The 20,162-nt window shown below is 44.5% G+C and overlaps 1 protein-coding gene across 7 annotated transcripts in view; it reads right to left on the reverse strand.

Moving 5' to 3' along the window:
- Positions 1–20,162, reverse strand: part of LOC106573947 (trafficking kinesin-binding protein 1) — a 79,779-nt gene that overhangs the window by 23,582 nt on the left and 36,035 nt on the right. The window contains exon 1 of one of the 7 annotated variants that reach the window (XM_082975729.1): positions 12,694–14,135. The exons of 5 other annotated variants lie outside the window; for them this stretch is intronic. In XM_082975729.1, coding sequence (XP_082831855.1) covers positions 12,694–12,757 — 64 coding nt within the window. In that variant the 5' untranslated portion in view covers positions 12,758–14,135. Of the gene's footprint in view, positions 1–7,502; positions 9,841–12,693; positions 14,136–20,162 lie in introns of those variants that run through there. One more of the 7 variants, XM_082975728.1, reaches the window with a different exon arrangement.

Consider the following 20,162-nt stretch of genomic DNA (forward strand, 5'->3'; position numbering starts at 1 on the left):
ACAGTTAACAGCTGTAGAGAGAGAACAGAGAGGAGAAACAGTTAACAGCTGTAGAGAGAGAACAGAGAGGAGAAACAGTTAACAGCTGTAGAGAGACAACAGAGAGGAGAAACAGTTAACAGCTGTAGAGAGACAACAGAGAGGAGAAACACAGTTAACAGCTGTAGAGAGACAACAGAGAGGAGAAACAGTTAACAGCTGTAGAGAGACAACAGAGAGGAGAAACAGTTAACAGCTGTAGAGAGAGAACAGAGAGGAGAAACACAGTTAACAGCTGTAGAGAGACAACAGAGAGGAGAAACACAGTTAACAGCTGTAGAGAGAGAACAGAGAGGAGAAACAGTTAACAGCTGTAGAGAGACAACAGAGAGGAGAAACAGTTAACAGCTGTAGAGAGACAACAGAGAGGAGAAACACAGTTAACAGCTGTAGAGAGAGAACAGAGAGGAGAAACAGTTAACAGCTGTAGAGAGACAACAGAGAGGAGAAACACAGTTAACAGCTGTAGAGAGACAACAGAGAGGAGAAACAGTTAACAGCTGTAGAGACAACAGAGAGGAGAAACACAGTTAACAGCTGTAGAGAGACAACAGAGAGGAGAAACAGTTAACAGCTGTAGAGAGAGAACAGAGAGGAGAAACACAGTTAACAGCTGTAGAGAGACAACAGAGAGGAGAAACACAGTTAACAGCTGTAGAGAGACAACAGAGAGGAGAAACAGTTAACAGCTGTAGAGAGAGAACAGAGAGGAGAAACAGTTAACAGCTGTAGAGAGAGAACAGAGAGGAGAAACAGTTAACAGCTGTAGAGAGACAACAGAGAGGAGAAACAGTTAACAGCTGTAGAGAGACAACAGAGAGGAGAAACACAGTTAACAGCTGTAGAGAGACAACAGAGAGGAGAAACAGTTAACAGCTGTAGAGAGAGAACAGAGAGGAGAAACACAGTTAACAGCTGTAGAGAGACAACAGAGAGGAGAAACAGTTAACAGCTGTAGAGAGACAACAGAGAGGAGAAACAGTTAACAGCTGTAGAGAGAGAACAGAGAGGAGAAACAGTTAACAGCTGTAGAGAGACAACAGAGAGGAGAAACAGTTAACAGCTGTAGAGAGAGAACAGAGAGGAGAAACAGTTAACAGCTGTAGAGAGAGAACAGAGAGGAGAAACAGTTAACAGCTGTAGAGAGACAACAGAGAGGAGAAACAGTTAACAGCTGTAGAGAGACAACAGAGAGGAGAAACACAGTTAACAGCTGTAGAGAGAGAACAGAGAGGAGAAACACAGTTAACAGCTGTAGAGAGACAACAGAGAGGAGAAACACAGTTAACAGCTGTAGAGAGACAACAGAGAGGAGAAACAGTTAACAGCTGTAGAGAGAGAACAGAGAGGAGAAACAGTTAACAGCTGTAGAGAGAGAACAGAGAGGAGAAACACAGTTAACAGCTGTAGAGAGAGAACAGAGAGGAGAAACAGTTAACAGCTGTAGAGAGACAACAGAGAGGAGAAACAGTTAACAGCTGTAGAGAGACAACAGAGAGGAGAAACAGTTAACAGCTGTAGAGAGAGAACAGAGAGGAGAAACACAGTTAACAGCTGTAGAGAGAGAACAGAGAGGAGAAACAGTTAACAGCTGTAGAGAGACAACAGAGAGGAGAAACAGTTAACAGCTGTAGAGAGAGAACAGAGAGGAGAAACAGTTAACAGCTGTAGAGAGACAACAGAGAGGAGAAACAGTTAACAGCTGTAGAGAGACAACAGAGAGGAGAAACACAGTTAACAGCTGTAGAGAGACAACAGAGAGGAGAAACAGTTAACAGCTGTAGAGAGAGAACAGAGAGGAGAAACACCGTTAACAGCTGTAGAGAGACAACAGAGAGGAGAAACAGTTAACAGCTGTAGAGAGACAACAGAGAGGAGAAACAGTTAACAGCTGTAGAGAGACAACAGAGAGGAGAAACAGTTAACAGCTGTAGAGAGACAACAGAGAGGAGAAACACAGTTAACAGCTGTAGAGAGAGAACAGAGAGGAGAAACACAGTTAACAGCTGTAGAGAGACAACAGAGAGGAGAAACACAGTTAACAGCTGTAGAGAGACAACAGAGAGGAGAAACAGTTAACAGCTGTAGAGAGAGAACAGAGAGGAGAAACACAGTTAACAGCTGTAGAGAGAGAACAGAGAGGAGAAACACAGTTAACAGCTGTAGAGAGAGAACAGAGAGGAGAAACACAGTTAACAGCTGTAGAGAGACAACAGAGAGGAGAAACAGTTAACAGCTGTAGAGAGAGAACAGAGAGGAAAAACACAGTTAACAGCTGTAGAGACAACAGAGAGGAGAAACAGTTAACAGCTGTAGAGAGACAACAGAGAGGAGAAACAGTTAACAGCTGTAGAGAGAGAACAGAGAGGAGAAACAGTTAACAGCTGTAGAGAGACAACAGAGAGGAGAAACACAGTTAACAGCTGTAGAGAGAGAACAGAGAGGAGAAACAGTTAACAGCTGTAGAGAGAGAACAGAGAGGAGAAACACAGTTAACAGCTGTAGAGAGACAACAGAGAGGAGAAACAGTTAACAGCTGTAGAGAGACAACAGAGAGGAGAAACAGTTAACAGCTGTAGAGAGAGAACAGAGGGGAGAGAGGAGAAAGAGTTAACAGCTGTAGAGAGAGAACAAACAGTTAACAGCTGGGCCATATCTGAGTGCAGCCATGTACTGTATGTATGTATGTATGTATGTACTGACTGCTAGACAGCTGGGGCAGACAGAGTTATCAGAGGGCCACCTACTTTACACATCACACAGCCCTGCCTGATGACCTCAGAGACCTTAAGCAAGTTGTAGTTATCAGGTACACTGACACACTGGCTCTGTCTCAATACTGTTTCCTTGATTCCTTGTTTCCTTGTGTCCTCTCATCCCCTCCTCACCTCATGGCTTTCTCAAATCGCCAGAGGTAATCCAGGAAAGGATTCGAGGAGAGGAAACATGTTTGTAAGGTTTCCCTCTGAGGTTTTGAGAAATCGGAGAGATGACAGGAGAGGAGATGAGGGATCCAGGAAAGACTATTGAGACGGAGGAAGTGAGATGGTTTGGACTCTGACCTCACCTCAACCCCACCCCAGCTGAGCTGATAACAGCACATTGCCAAGCTGCAGTGTCATTCTCTGTTAATACAATGCTATGCTATTCCCAGCTGATGCACTGCCACTGCCAAAACATGACTAAATATAGCACTCAACCCTGAGCCTATTTCTACCCCCTTTTTCGATCTTGTCTCATCGCTACAACTCCCCAACTGGCTAGGGGGGGACAAAGGTCAAGTCATATGTCCTCCAAAACATGACCCGCCAAACCGAGCTTCTTAATACCCTCCTGCTTAGCCCAGAAGCCAGCCGCACCAATGTGTCGGAGGAAACACCGTTCAACTGACGACCTCAGTCAGCCTGCAGGAGCCCGGCCCGCCACAAGGAGTCGCTAGAGCACGATGAGCCAAGTAAAGCCGTCCCGCCAAATCCTGTAGTGATGCCTCTAGCACCACAATGCAGTGACTTCGATTGCTGCGCCACTCGGGAGGCTTAAACTGCTTTTTAAATATTTATTTATTTATTTAATATATATATAAATAAAAACAGTTAATTCATTTCAGAACAAGCTGTAACATAACAAAAATATATATAAAACAACGAAGAACTTGGTAAAAGAAAAAGCTATACTGTATATTAAAATGATTGTTGAACTTCAACTGTGATCTAAAGGCATATTCTAATAAGAAACCTGGAACTCACTCCTGCCCTTTCCACTTCTCTCTCTTCATCTCTCCAGCCAACAGTTTGTTATCTACTAATGAGCACGTCATAGCAGGTTCCCAAGACGCCAGAGGCAACACAAAGGTAGGAACAACACAGTCCAACTTCAATGTGGTTACTCCTAACTGACCTTGTGGATGTTGACAAAAGGGAAACTTGTTTCTTCAGACAGCTCCTGTGTGTTCTTTCTTTGGGGTTAAAGGGATACTTTGGGATTTTGACAATGAGGCTATTTATCTATTTATCTCAGCTAGGTGTCAGTAGGGCAGCAAACACAGGCTGGTAGGGTATAGGCCAGGCCTGGTATAGTTGTAATCTCAGACAGGTGTCTGTAGGGCAGCAAACACAGGCTGGTAGGGTATAGGCCAGGCCTGGTATAGTTCTAATCTCAGACAGGTGTCAGTAGGGCAGCAAACACAGGCTGGTAGGGTATAGGCCAGGCCTGGTATAGTTGTAATCTCAGACAGGTGTCAGTAGGGCAGCAAACACAGGCTGGTAGGGTATAGGCCAGGCCTGGTATAGTTGTAATCTCAGACAGGTGTCTGTAGGGCAGCAAACACAGGCTGGTAGGGTATAGGCCAGGCCTGGTATAGTTGTAATCTCAGACAGGTGTCTGTAGGGCAACAAACACAGGCTGGTAGGGTATAGGCCAGGCCTGGTATAGTTGTAATCTCAGACAGGTGTCAGTAGGGCAGCAAACACAGGCTGGTAGGGTATAGGCCAGGCCTGGTATAGTTGTAATCTCAGACAGGTGTCAGTAGGGCAGCAAACACAGGCTGGTAGGGTATAGGCCAGGCCTGGTATAGTTGTAATCTCAGACAGGTGTCTGTAGGGCAGCAAACACAGGCTGGTAGGGTATAGGCCAGGCCTGGTATAGTTCTAATCTCAGACAGGTGTCTGTAAGGCAGCAAACACAGGCTGGTAGGGTATAGGTAGACAGCTGCTATAGTTACTGGGTAGGGTATAGGAAACAACTACTATAGTTACTGGGTAGGGTATAGGCAGACATCTGCTATAGTTACTGGGTAGGGTATAGGCAGACATCTGCTATAGTTACTGGGTAGGGTATAGGCAGACAGCTGCTATAGTTACTGGGTAGGGTATAGGTAGACAACTGCTATAGTTACTGGGTAGGGTATAGGCAGACAGCTGCTATAGTTACTGGGTAGGGTATAGGTAGACAGCTGCTATAGTTACTGGGTAGGGTATAGGTAGACAGCTGCTATAGTTACTGGGTAGGGTATAGGAGACAACTACTATAGTTACTGGGTAGGGTATAGGAGACAACTGCTATAGTTACTGGGTAGGGTATAGGAGACAACTACTATAGTTACTGGGTAGGGTATAGGTAGACAGCTGCTATAGTTACTGGGTAGGGTATAGGAGACAACCTCTAGTTACTGGGTAGGGTATAGGTAGACAGCTGCTATAGTTACTGGGTAGGGTATAGGTAGACAGCTGCTATAGTTACTGGGTAGGGTATAGGTAGACAGCTGCTATAGTTACTGGGTAGGGTATAGGCAGACAGCTGCTATAGTTACTGGGTAGGGTATAGGTAGACAGCTGCTATAGTTACTGGGTAGGGTATAGGCAGACAGCTGCTATAGTTACTGGGTAGGGTATAGGTAGACAGCTGCTATAGTTACTGGGTAGGGTATAGGAGACAGCTGCTATAGTTACTGGGTAGGGTATAGGTAGACAGCTGCTATAGTTACTGGGTAGGGTATAGGAGACAACCTCTAGTTACTGGGTAGGGTATAGGAGACAACCTCTAGTTACTGGGTAGGGTATAGGAGACAACCTCTAGTTACTGGGTAGGGTATAGGAGACAGCCTCTAGTTACTGGGTAGGGTATAGGTAGACAGCTGCTATAGTTACTGGGTAGGGTATAGGTAGACAGCTGCTATAGTTACTGGGTAGGGTATAGGTAGACAGCTGCTATAGTTACTGGGTAGGGTATAGGTAGACAGCTGCTATAGTTACTGGGTAGGGTATAGGTAGACAGCTGCTATAGTTACTGGGTAGGGTATAGGCAGACAGCTGCTAGAGTTACTGGGTAGGGTATAGGTAGACAGCTGCTATAGTTACTGGGTAGGGTATAGGCAGACAGCTGCTATAGTTACTGGGTAGGGTATAGGTAGACAGCTGCTATAGTTACTGGGTAGGGTATAGGAGACAGCTTCCCTCTGCTCCCACGGTGTTAAATAACAGCAGTAGTATACATCAGAAGTCTGATGACCTGCCGGCTGCCTGTTCTGTTCTGTTGATAATATCAGAAGCCTGAAGTAGAGGTCGACCGATTATGATTTTTCAACGCCGCCGATGCCGATTATTGGAGGACCAAAAACAGCCGATACCGAGTAATCGGCCGATGTTTTTATTTATTTGTAATAATGACAATTACAACAATACTGAATGAACACTTATTTTAACTTAATATAATACATCAATAAAATCAATTTAGCCTCAAATAAATAATGAAACATGTTCAATTTGGTTTAAATAATGCAAAAACAAAGTGTTGGAGAAGAAAGTAAAAGTGCAGTATGTGCCATGTAAAAAAGCTAACGTTCAAGTTCCTTGCTCAGAACATGAGAACATATGAAAGCTGGTGGTTCCTTTTAACATGAGTCTTCAAAATTCCCAGGTAAGAAGTTTTAGGTTGTAGTTATTATAGGATTTATAGGACTACTTCTCTCTATACAATTTGTATTTCATATACCTTTGACTATTGGATGTTCTTATAGGCACTTTAGTATTGCCAGTGTAACAGTATAGCTTCCGTCCCTCTCCTCGCTCCTACCTGGGCTCGAACCAGGAACACATCGACAACAGGCACCCTCGAAGCAGCGTTACCCATGTAGAGCAAGGGGAAAAACTACTCCAAGTCTCAGAGCGAGTGACGTTTGAAACGCTATTAGCACGCACCTAGCTAGCCATTTTACATCGGTTACACCAGCCTAATCTTGGGAGTTGACAGGGTTGAAGTCAAACAGCGCAATGCATTGCGAAGGGCTGCTGGCAAACTCACAAAAGTGCTGTTTGAATGAACGCTTACGAGCCTGCTGCTGCCTACCATCGCTCAGTCAGACTGCTCTATCAAATCATAGACTTAATTATAACATAATAACACACAGAAATACGAGCCTTAGGTCATTAATATATCAGAAGTCTGATGACCTGCCTGTTCTGTTGATGCTATCAGAAGTCTGATGACCTGCCGGCTGCCTGTTCTGTTCTGTTGATGCTATCAGAAGTCTGATGACCTGCCTGTTCTGTTCTGTTGATGCCATCAGAAGTCTGATGACCTGCTGGCTGCCTGTTCTGTTGATGCCATCAGAAGTCTGATGACCTGCCTGTTCTGTTGATGCTATCAGAAGTCTGATGACCTGCCTGTTCTGTTGATGCTATCAGAAGTCTGATGACCTGCCTGTTCTGTTGATGCTATCAGAAGGGAGAATTCCATGTTTACTCTGAACACAAACAACGTACTAAATGTCCTCACTAGTTATCCTGGTATAATACAAATTCACATGACCTACAGCCCTGAAAACCTTTGACAAATATTTAAAACCAATCAGTGTTGTACACATGGAGCAGGAGAACACACAGGGAGCAGGAGAGAGACACAGCAGTCTAACAATGTGGTTCAAAACCACCATGTGAATGAGAGGAGCAGAACTCCAGTTAGTATACCTTCTTGCAGAGTACACTGCTCTTCATCCTCCTCCCTCTCCTCCTCCTCCTGCTCTCCATCACAGTGGTCAGGTGAACAGACATACTCCAAGCTGTCCTCTGGGGTGCTGTGACAGGGCAGTGACATGCTAACACCAACACTAGGCTAGTGGTTCCCAGCAGAGCCCAGCTGTCTCAAGTCCAAAGCCATGTCTAAGTGTGTGTGTGTGTATGTGTGTATGTGAGACGGTCAGTCTCAGTCAGCGAGAGAGTGTGTGTGTCTAAGTCAGTGTGTGTGTGTTTGTGTGAGGACAGCAAGGCACGTCTGTCACCCAGTCACAGACACTCCCTCCTCCTGCTCTCTCTCCCTCTATTGTCCATGACTAGAAGACAGCCCACTTGGAACCAGAGCAGGGGAGTGGCACTAAACTATTCTCAGACTGACAGGACTTTGAATCTTTAGATTAGAGCATGGAGTCAATTCAAAATGTCAGCTATGTGACAAGGACTAATATAACCATATAATAAATTAAAGTTTTAGCCCTATCAAGTCTAAATGTGTCCATTTGCTCACCCCCCTTTTCAAGCGTTGAAATGGTATCTTCCACCAGACTCTCCATGGAAACAGTGCAAGGCGGAGCACACCACAAGACACATACACCTGTTGTAAGGGTGGGGCCCCAGCCTGCCTCACCACAGTCAAATCCACAGGTGACTCAATATGCACATGGATACTTATTCAAAGCAGAAGCTACATACTGAGAGCCAAATAACAGAACAGGAACCATTAGGAAATACAGAGCTTGATGAAATAGCATACAGGAAGAAGAGTATGTATACTGAACAAAAATATAAATGCAACATGCAACAGTTTATAAGGTAAATCAGTCAATTTAAATAAACAAATTAGGCCTTAATCTATGGATTTCACCTGACTGGGAACACCGATATGCAGCTGTTGGTCACAGATACAGTAAATGATGCTAGTTTAGCATGTGGAAATAGAGAAGCCATCTAGTTTCTAAACCAGTATGGGTTATTCCACCCTATAAAGAATAACATGACACTCAATGTTACACATTAGACCACAATTCTAATCAATCGACACGCACTGGCTTTATCAAACTAGTCACATTGAGAGCAATGCAACAGTAAACAAATCATCAACATTCCAGTGACAAATGTAAACGGCAAGACAAACAACTATGGATGGTTAGTCAGTTAACTTGTGACAAAAACATCGTTATGCCCATAACGGCTGATAAAAACATCGTTATGCCCATACCGGCTGATAAAAACATCGTTATGCCCATACCGGCTGATAAAAACATCGTTATGCCCATAACGGCTGATAAAAACATCGTTATGCCCATACCGGCTGATAAAAACATCGTTATGCCCATAACGGCTGATAAAAACATCGTTATGCCCATACCGGCTAATAAAAACGGTTGATAAAAAACAACCGTGATCCCATAAATAGAACCTAGAACACCATCACCAAATATTTCGCATAACTCTCCAATTAAACATGTTTACTTCAATTATCCCATGTCCAAATCATTTTCATTCATCTCATTTAACTTCTGGTAATATCCTGGGCAGTACTGTATGCTAGTGTGGGCATACTGAATGTAACCACACATTCCTATTGAAACAATACAGCATCCACAATAGCTTGTGGCTAACCCCCCAAAACAACCCCCACCTCACAGCCTCTCTGTCTGCCTCAGAGGCCCTTTTTGTGTGCACTGGTAAAGTTCCCAGCATGGAGAGACTGGAGGAGGACAAGCCCCTCTCACCTCCCTCCAACTCCCCCTCCCAGGCCAATAGAACTGTAAGCCCTGGGCTTTGTGAGCAGGGTAGAGATGGAGGAGGGTAGCGGAGAGGGAGGAGGAGAGGGGTATTGTAGGAAGAGGGGAGGGTTGGCTGGCAGAGTTTGGCTGGCAGCCTTCCATCCCCGCTCCAGTGGGGAGATGTACATGGTCCATGCCCTCCCCACTGCCTAAGTGATCAATATTCTGAGCATCACCCAGGGCTGTGTCCCTGCCAGACTCCCAGCCCAACCTCCCCTCCAAACCTTCCCCTGCTTCCATGCACTGTCTGCTTCATTATGAGCCCCAGTCTCCACAGAACAACCTCCCCTCCAAATCATCCCCTGCTTCCATGTACTGTCTGCTTCATTATGAGCCCCAGTCTCCACAGCACAACCTCCCCTCCAAATCTTCCATGTACTGTCTGCTTCATTATGAGCCCCAGTCTCCACAGCACAACCTCCCCTCCAAACCTTCCATGTACTGTCTGCTTCATTATGAGCCCCAGTCTCCACAGCACAACCTCCCCTCCAAACCTTCCATGTACTGTCTGCTTCATTATGAGCCTCAGTCTCCACAGCACAACCTCCCATCCAAACCTTCCATGTACTGTCTGCTTCATTATGAGCCCCAGTCTCCACAGCACAACCTCCCCTCCAAACCTTCCATGTACTGTCTGCTTCATTATGAGCCCCAGTCTCCACAGCACAACCTCCCCTCCAAACCTTCCATGTACTGTCTGCTTCATTATGAGCCCCAGTCTCCACAGCCCAACCTCCCCTCCAAACCTTCCATGTACTGTCTGCTTCATTATGAGCCCCAGTCTCCACAGCACAACCTCCCCTCCAAACCTTCCCCTGCTTCCATGTACTGTCTGCTTCATTATGAGCCCCAGTCTCCACAGCACAACCTCCCCTCCAAACCTTCCCCTGCTTCCATGTACTGTCTGCTTCATTATGAGCCCCAGTCTCCACAGAACAACCTCCCCTCCAAACCTTCCATGTACTGTCTGCTTCATTATGAGCCCCAGTCTCCACAGCACAACCTCCCCTCCAAACCTTCCCCTGCTTCCATGTACTGTCTGCTTCATTATGAGCCCCAGTCTCCACAGAACAACCTCCCCTCCAAATCATCCCCTGCTTCCATGTACTGTCTGCTTCATTATGAGCCCCAGTCTCCACAGTACAACCTCCCCTCCAAACCTTCCCCTGCTTCCATGTACTGTCTGCTTCATTATGAGCCCCAGTCTCCACAGAACAACCTCCCCTCCAAATCATCCCCTGCTTCCATGTACTGTCTGCTTCATTATGAGCCCCAGTCTCCACAGCACAACCTCCCCTCCAAACCTTCCATGTACTGTCTGCTTCATTATGAGCCCCAGTCTTCACAGCACAACCTCCCCTCCAAACCTTCCATGTACTGTCTGCTTCATTATGAGCCCCAGTCTCCACAGCACAACCTCCCCTCCAAACCTTCCATGTACTGTCTGCTTCATTATGAGCCCCAGTCTCCACAGCACAACCTCCCCTCCAAACCTTCCATGTACTGTCTGCTTCATTATGAGCCCCAGTCTCCACAACACAACCTCCCCTCCAAACCTTCCCCTGCTTCCATGTACTGTCTGCTTCATTATGAGCCCCAGTCTTCACAGCACAACCTCCCCTCCAAACCTTCCATGTACTGTCTGCTTCATTATGAGCCCCAGTCTCCACAGCACAACCTCCCCTCCAAACCTTCCATGTACTGTCTGCTTCATTATGAGCCCCAGTCTCCACAGCACAACCTCCCCTCCAAACCTTCCATGTACTGTCTGCTTCATTATGAGCCCCAGTCTCCACAGCACAACCTCCCCTCCAAATCTTCCATGTACTGTCTGCTTCATTATGAGCCCCCGTCTCCGTCAGCTCTGCTAGCGGTGGTTTGGCGTGATAATGAACGACAGGAAGGTTGGCTACACAAAGTGTATGGGACCAGGCTAGTGGCTAGGCCATTACTGGTGTTGGATGAGATCTCTAGAGATGTGTGGATAGTTGGAAAGAGATATCCACAGTACAGCACTGCACCGTGTTTATCAACCATGTGAATATAAAACCATGTCATTTAGACTTGTCCTAACTGTTGGAGCAGACCGGTAGTAGGGGAGGTGTACATTCAAATGTCAAGAGGCCCTCGCAATACAATCTACTGTAGTAAATGAGTCCTCGAACATCATATATAACATCATATATAACAGCATTACCAAAGAGATCTTATCCAACAGAACAGGCTTCGTCTCATAATATATGACCATCATCAATGGAAACGTCTTCAGCCAAGGGTATAGGCCTAGTCAGTTGTTCTATATATAGAGCCACTGATCATGTTGGATGGCTCAATGAAAGCATCAGGGGATACAGGGATAGCTATAGTCTGCTAGGTGAAGCTGCTGTAAACATTTCCATATTATATTGCTGTGTGATGCTACTTTCCAGGACTCAGATCTATAGGACTGTTATTCTGACTGTACAGATCTATAGGACTGTTATTCTGACTGTACAGATCTATAGGACTGTTATTCTGACTGTACAGATCTATAGGACTGTTATTCTGACTGTACAGATCTATAGGACTGTTATTCTGACTGTACAGATCTATAGGACTGTTATTCTGACTGTACAGATCTATAGGACTGTTAGTCTGACTGTACAGATCTATAGGACTGTTATTCTGACTGTACAGATCTATAGGACTGTTATTCTGACTGTACAGATCTATAGGACTGTTATTCTGACTGTACAGATCTATAGGACTGTTAGTCTGACTGTACAGATCTATAGGACTGCTATACATCCCTCTACTCCCATTCTCTCTGTCACATACACACACAATGGCAGGGCAATACTAAAGCTCCATGGGTAGTCAGTCCACTCTATGAAAAACCACCTTGTCATTCCCCTTCGTTGCTACATTTACATAGCAGCCGTGTTTTGTGGTGCCACGGTTTCTGTTGCTCCTAATAAACCCTGGTTACAACCAACAGAAGCTGAAATCACATCCAACACAACCAAATGATAGTAAGAGAATTAGCTACAGCCTCGTCCTACAGCCATGGCCTCCTTGGCTGAGGTAAACTTAGTTAAATGCACCTGTTATCAGACAGACCAGAGCAGAGTGAAGCAACACAGCAGCCCCTGGCTCAGTGGTTCCAGCCTCATGTGACTGACGCAATACATACTGGAGCGAAGAGAGAGACCATTATACAGTCAATGGTCTATAACCACCCTACCAGCAAAATCATCCCCTCTAGCCCTCCTCCCTCCCTCTCTCCCTCCCCCCCTCCCTCCCCTTCCCCACATATAGCCCCATTAACAGCACAGTTAGATAACAGCTAGCTGGATAACTGTCCCGATCAGGCTTACCATCTGTGCATTCCTCATAGTACCAGTCTAGCTCATAGTAATCCGCCTCCACAAATTTCTGCATACTCAGTCCCCTTCAGCTGAGAGGAGCGTCACCATCTTCTCCTGTCCTGCTGCGGAGGTCACGAGAACACCTGCCCATCCTTTCATTACATACTCTGAGTTCTCTAGGAGTTTACCATGATGAGGAGACCACGTGGAACAGCACATTTTATCACTGGTACCAGAGCGGAAGGATGGGAGGGAGAGGAGGAGAGGAAAGAGATATTTCCCAAAAAGCAACGCAGCCCAAAACACAGTAATGCAGCAGGGATGTGTTGCTGCCTGGTGGTGAGTCAAGGTTGTATCACAAATGAGGGAGGGGCCTGGGGAGGGCCACGAGCCAATGAGGAAGGGGAATGTCAGAGGCATGCTCCTCCCTCTGAACTGTTTCGTCAATAGCAACCTGCTTTCGCCCCTCCTCTCTCTCCTTGGCTCACCCTCCCCTTCTCGCAACAGTACATCCTTCTGTGAGGTTGCCATGGAGACTGGCTCCCTACTCCAGCACTGAGTAGCATCTGAATGCAGGCGAGTGTTGCTACTGCTGCTGCCTCTGTATGCGACCAGCTCTCTGTTCATATCTGCCTGGTCTGGTACAACACCTCTACTACAGGGCAGGGAGTTCACCTTGCTGAATGATATTAACAAAACATTCAATAGGTTTATAGTGGGGAACATAGTTCTGTCCCCCACACTGATTTACAGCAGGATAATATCTGAGATGCTTCTACTTCTTAAATAGCATGTCCCTTTGATAAAGAGTACACTGACTAATTCTAACACCACTTGACAGTCAGACAATAAAAAGGTCAGATATCATTTTAGAGACAGCCATTAATCAAACAATGAGGATTATAATTTCAGCGATTATAGAAACACTTCCTCAACCTGCCTGCTGACTGATTCAAGGCTGTATAATGCCATCAGTATTGCATCATATGGAGTGTAATGTGTCTGTGGTAGAAGATGCATCATCAGAGTAGGAGTGGCCTATCAGGGATCAGCTGACTAGCCAGATGACCAATGAACCACCCTGCTGCCTATCCTCCTGTGACGTCACAATCACAGGTGACAAGACCAGAAATGACAAGACAAGTGACAAGAACGGAATTGACAAAACCAGATTGGTGACATAAATCTCTATAGCCTAGTTCTGAATTTAATCAAGGAGTAGAGTACAATATCTAAAACCATCTATCAAAGAATATCAGTTTGGGAACAGAGGTTTGTATTACGCTGCACAAATGTGACAAAGTGGTCTTGTCTTGTGAGAACACTGGAGTCTATCCTCTAAGTCAGTATCAGTAACTATTTTTAACCAATGCTGCAGGACTGTCATTGTAGTCTACATCTGCGACAACGTAATCAGAGTATTAAAGCATCTGTTATTACAGCATCCTACAGTGCCGTCTTTCAGATTGATGTTAAACTTCCTGAGCTCTACAGTATGACCTACATTCACAATAGAAGGCCGCTGACAACCAGTTGACATAAAGGTCATACACAAGGACATATCAGTATGTGATCAGATCAGATCCTGAGTGGCGGAGCAGTCTAAGGCACTGTTATCGCAGTGCTAGAGGCGTCACTACAGACCCGGGTTCAATCCCGGGCTGTATCACAACCACTGCACAATTGGCCCAGTGTCGTCCGGGTTAGGGGAGGGTTTGGCCGGGGTAGGCCGTCATTGTAAATAAGAATTTGTTCTTAACTGACTTGCCTAGTTAAAGGTTAAATAAAGATAGAAAAAATAAGAAAAATCCAGAGTCATCACACACAGCCTTGTGTCTGTCCAGCCTCATGTCTGGTTGAGACACAGACAGACGTTAGGACAGACGTCTCCCACTGAGCTGATAGGACCAGCAGCAGAGCAGACTGGCAGAGCGTGGCGCTTCAGCCTGCCTGGCACCCACGGCCCAGCGGGTATGTTTGCTGTGTCAACCAGGCCCAGCTGTCTGTCGCTGACCCATATGGGCTCAGGGCCATATTAAAATGACTGTCTCTCTCTCTCTGTGTTTGTATCGCTCTATCTGTATATATCTCAGACAGACTTCCTCAGTCTCACTACGGCACCAGAATCTCAGCTGTTAGTCTTCCACCCCCATTTTTGTAACAGTATTTTTATTGGAGTTTCACAATTTTCACCCATATTAAGAGATACAACAACAAGGACAAGGCAACAAAAAAAAAACGCACTCACTTACACATATCCGTATGTATGCATGCACCCACACACACACACACACACACACACACACACCCACCCACACACACACATACACACCCACACACACCATTTTCCTCTCCCCGCTCAGCGCTTCTCTCACCCCATCCCCCCCATTGCGTCTCTCAATACATACATTTAATCAAACATGAACAGAAAAATAATAATAATAATAATAATAAATAAATAAAATACAAAAAATAAATAAATAAATGAAAATAAAAAGCTCAGTTTAAACCAAGAAGTTGAGTTCCCCACATGGAACGTACAGTGTAATTCTGAAATGCATAGATCACCATTCTAAGAGAATCCTTGCAGCATAATAGCTGATACTTCAGGTTCTAGGTAATTTAGGTAAGGTTCCCATACTTTGTAGAACTGATCTGTCTTAGAATGCAATGTACATGTCAGATATTCCAGCGGTACCCATTCAAATAGTATCTTATGCCAATCTTTAATAGAGGGAACCTTATCACTAATCCACTGTAAAAGTATGTTTTTCCTTGCTGCGAAGGTGAGGATGTTGTAAAGCCTCCTCTTACCCACAGAAGTTACATGCCTACTAGGTAGACCTAACAGTAGAGAGACTGGGTCCAATTCTAGATCGACCCCTAGGATCTTTTCAATTTCTTGCAGAACACCAGACCAATATCTTTGTATTTTGGTACATGACCATAAACAATGTGTTAGGGTGCCTGTATCAGTTTTACATTTAAGACATTGAGGAGAGGAGGAAGAGGGGCTAAAAGCATGTCTGCGATTTGGGGATATATGCAATCTGTGTATTATTCTTAATTGAATTGCTCTAGTACGATTACATATAGATATTGTTTTTGCATATTTCCAAATGTCCTCCCACATCTCTTCATCAATAGTAACAGACAGTTCTTTCTCCCACACTTGTTTCACCCTCTGTGTATCGACAGCGGAAAAGGACCTTAAAGCATCATAAAGCAGACTTACAGACATTTTCCTTTGTGGGAAAAAAAGCATTCTTTCAATGACAGACATATCAGGGTTGCCAATTAAGGTGGTGCTCTTCAGAATATAATGCCTTACTTGTAGGAAACGGAAAAAGTCCTGCTTTGGGAGTTGATATTTCTCGACCATCTGCTCAAATGACAATAAAATCTTATCTGCAAATAAGTCATTTAGTCTGCGTATGCCCTTATTAAGCCAAACGTTAAAGCCAGCATCCAGCAATCCTGGGGCAAAATCTGGGTTGTTAAGAATTGGGGTAAGAGCAGAGGTTAGTTTGGACCTTCCCAGGAAACGTTGAACTGACTTCCATACTTTGAGTGTGTTAAGTGTAATGGGGTTGTTACAATGATCTTTTACAGACTTGAAACTTGTGAAAAACAGAAGATCCTGTAAAGGGTATTTTGAAAGAGAAGTCTCAATGTCTAACCAAATAGAGGAGTCATCGTTTGTGATCCAGTCTGAAATATAACATAGGTGGGCACACCACTGATAGAACCTGATATTGGGCAGATCCAAGCCACCCATAGAATTTGGCAGCTGCAATATTGCCATCTTAAGTCTTGGCTTGCGTTTACTCCATATAAAGGAACTTAGCCATCCATTTACATCCTTTATTACCTTATTGGAGAGTAATACTGGGATCATTTGGATTGGGTAGAGTAGCCTAGGTAAAATGTTCATTTTCAAGAGGGATATTCTACCCAACCATGAAATCGGAAGAGAGTTCCAGCGCTCCAGATCCTGTCTTATTGTGTCGAACAAGGGAACAAAATTGGCTTTGTACATTTGTTGGAATTTAGGAGTTACAGATATACCCAGATATGTAAAACCTGAGGGAGACCATTTAAAAGGGAAGGGGGGGGGGAAATATTTGGTACAGAGTGAAGGTTACCAAGTGGCATAGCCTCCGATTTAGTTAGGTTAATCTTGTAGCCTGAGAATTCGCTGAATAACTCAATAATATTAATAAGAGATGTGATTGAAGTCTCGGGATTAGAAATGAATATCAGGACATCATCAGCATACAAGCTTATTTTATGGTGAACATCGCCAATGAGCAGCCCCTGTATAGCAGGCGTTGCCCTGATGGCCTCGGCCAGTGGTTCCATAACAAGTGCGAATAGGAGGGGGGACAAAGGACAGCCCTGTCTGGTACCTCTGTGTATAGGGAAGCTATTTGACCGTAGTCCATTAGTAAGGACAGCAGCCTGAGGGTCATCATATAAAACTTTCACCCATTTTATAAAGTTGTCCCCCAGTCCGAATTTATTTAGAGCAAAGAATAGGTAAGACCACTCCACACGATCAAATGCTTTCTCAGCATCTAGGGAGAGCACAAGACCATCCATAGCACTTCGTTGGTAGACTTCAATTACATTAAGAAGCCGTCTGACATTGTTACATGACCTACGTCCCTTAATGAAGCCAGTTTGGTCTCCTTTCACAATTAGCGGCAGTGAGTCCTCTAATCTTGTGGCTAGAATTTTAGAAAGCAATTTTCTATCCACATTCAGAAGGGAAATTGGTCTGTACGAGGAACAAGACTCCGGGCATTTTCCCTTTTTGAGAATAAGTGATATGTTGGCTTCTCGCAGCGTTTGGGGGAGCTGGTCATTTGAAAATGAGTGGTTAAACATATCACGCAATGGCTCAAGGATCAGGCCATGGAATTCTTTATAGAACTCACTACAAAACCCGTCCGGTCCTGGGGCCTTACCATTTTGCAGATTCTTAATTGCGGACATTATCTCTTCCTCAGTAATAGGAGCATTAAGGAGAGACCTCTGTTCTTCGGAGATAGTAGGGAGCTCAATCTTAGAAAAGAAGTTCTCCATTAACTTGGGTGCGTCATTTGGCAGTTCTGAGGCATAAAGATTTGCATAGAATTTCTTAAATGAGTCATTTATCAATTTATTTTCATATAAATGATTGCCATCAGAATCAGTAATAGCTGCAATTGACTGTGAGTCAGCTCCCTTTTTAGCTAGGTACGCCAAGTACTTTCCTGGCTTATCGCCATGTTCATATAGCTTTTGCTTGACAAATCTCATTTTCTTTTCAGCGTCCTGTGTTAGGAGGGAGTCCAACGTTGATCTAATGACTGATATTTCCTTTAATAGGGCAGGAGTAGGAGTTTCAATGTAGTCCTTCTCTTTAGTTCCTAATTCACCCTCTAGTGTTTTTTGCTTTTCACGCTTTTTCCGCCTCTTAGTGGCTGCGTATGATATAATCAGACCCCTGGCGTACGCTTTACAGGTTTCCCAAAGGAGTGAGGGGTTATCTGTTGATTGAGAGTTAATAGAGAAAAATGCCTTAAACTCTGTAATAAAATATGATGTGAATGTATGGTCTTTAAGAATGGTTGTATTCAACCTCCAGTGTCTTGACTGATTGAATGCCCCGTTGAGTTTTATGTCCAGGATCACCTCCGCATGATCAGATATGACTATGCTTCCTATCCTAGCGGATAAAACCGACTGCAGTGACGTCCTGGGCATAAAAAAGTAATCTATTCTAGTCTGACATCCATGAGGTGCAGAGAAAAAAGTGAACTCTCTGTTGGAGGGATGAAAAGCTCTCCAAACATCAGCATACCCCAGATCGTCACAAATAGCTGTAAGTGACTTAGCTTGAGGAGAGAGTGAGGCTATACCACTGGGAAGCTTATCAATAAGGGGGTTCAACAAACAGTTAAAATCTCCTCCAACCACTGCAGTGTCTGAGTTTAATTCTGAAAAGTCTAGAAATACCTTAGTGAGGAAGTCAGGGGGGTGGGCAGGGGGGAAGTAAATATTCATTATGGAAATGCTCTGCCCTTGTAAAGTACCATTAATTATAACAAAGCGACCCAATTTATCTTTCACACACTTCAAGACCTTAAGTGGTAGGTTCTTTTTCACAAGAATTGCTACACCTCTACTTCTGGATGTAAATGATGAGAAAAACACTTGACCATACCCCCCTTGTTGTAATTTCAGATGCTCCTTATGATTCAAATGAGTTTCTTGTAATAGGGCAATATCAATATTTTCTTTTTTCAAAAAGGACAGTATCTTCTTCCTTTTAATGGGGTTATGGCTCCCTCTAATGTTCCATGTACATATACGTAATCTGTTACCTGCCATTGCGCTTTGACCATTCAATATCCAGACTGAATCCTACTGTAAAAATGGGGTGGTACCTTTTTCCATGTGTTGAACTCTCCTCTATCTCACTGAGCATAAACAAACGATATGAACCCTGAACTCGAACTATACTAAACCCAAAAATTAAACATGAAAAGATCCAAAAGGGGGTTTTCCCACTAGCTAACATGCAGGGGATTTCAACTTTCAAATGTAGACTTTTAAGTCCGCATTGCCACACAATAGCCTCATCCTTTATATATGTGGAAATTAAAATCAATAGAAGATTGAGGCTATTCCACCTAAAACCAAGCCTGGGCACCAATATAGGTTCACACATATCTCAGTCTGAGCTAAGGCGGCAGTTACTTTAGCAAGAAAAATAATAACGATACGAATGTCACTGAACAGGAGCACATGAGAACTTACACCCCTGTTTCATGATCAGATTAAAAATAAAATAAGACGTTATCCAATGCTGCGGAGGTGCAGCTTAAGGTTATTTACCCGAGAGAGTCAATAAACGCAGCAGCCTCTTCAGATGTGTAGAGTTTTTTAGGCGATCCGTTGACCATAATCTTCAATGTGACCGGGTACAGCAGTGCGTAGTCGATCTTCATTCTCTTGAGTCGGGCCTTCACCTCATCAAACGCTTTGCGCCTTCGTACAACTGCTGTGGAATAATCATTGAAGAATGAGACCTTTGGACCTTTACGTTGACTACCATCAGAACCGATGTTTCTAGCCGCATCCATGACGCGCTGCTTGTCGGTAAAGTTGTGGAACTTTATAACCACTGGTCGTGGGCGCTGATTGGGACCAGGTATCGGTGCTTGAGAGCGATGTGCTCTGTCTAGCTTCACCCGACCAGCCTTAGTGTCCATTTGTAGGTAGCCAGGGATCCATTCCTCAAAAAATTTTACTGAACGTGTCTCTTCAGAATTTTCCGGGAGTCCCACAACACGTATATTGCATCTGCGTCCTCGATTATCCAAGTCGTCAATGTGCTCCGCCATTTCGCGCACCTGTTTCTCAAGTGCTTTTATCTTAGTGTCCATGGATGTAGTTGAAGTTTCCACAGTAGCAATTCTTCCTTCCGC

This window comes from Salmo salar, chromosome 05, assembly GCF_965601325.2.
Source record: "Salmo salar chromosome 05, fSalSal1, whole genome shotgun sequence".
Classification (NCBI taxonomy): Eukaryota; Metazoa; Chordata; class Actinopteri; order Salmoniformes; family Salmonidae; genus Salmo; species Salmo salar.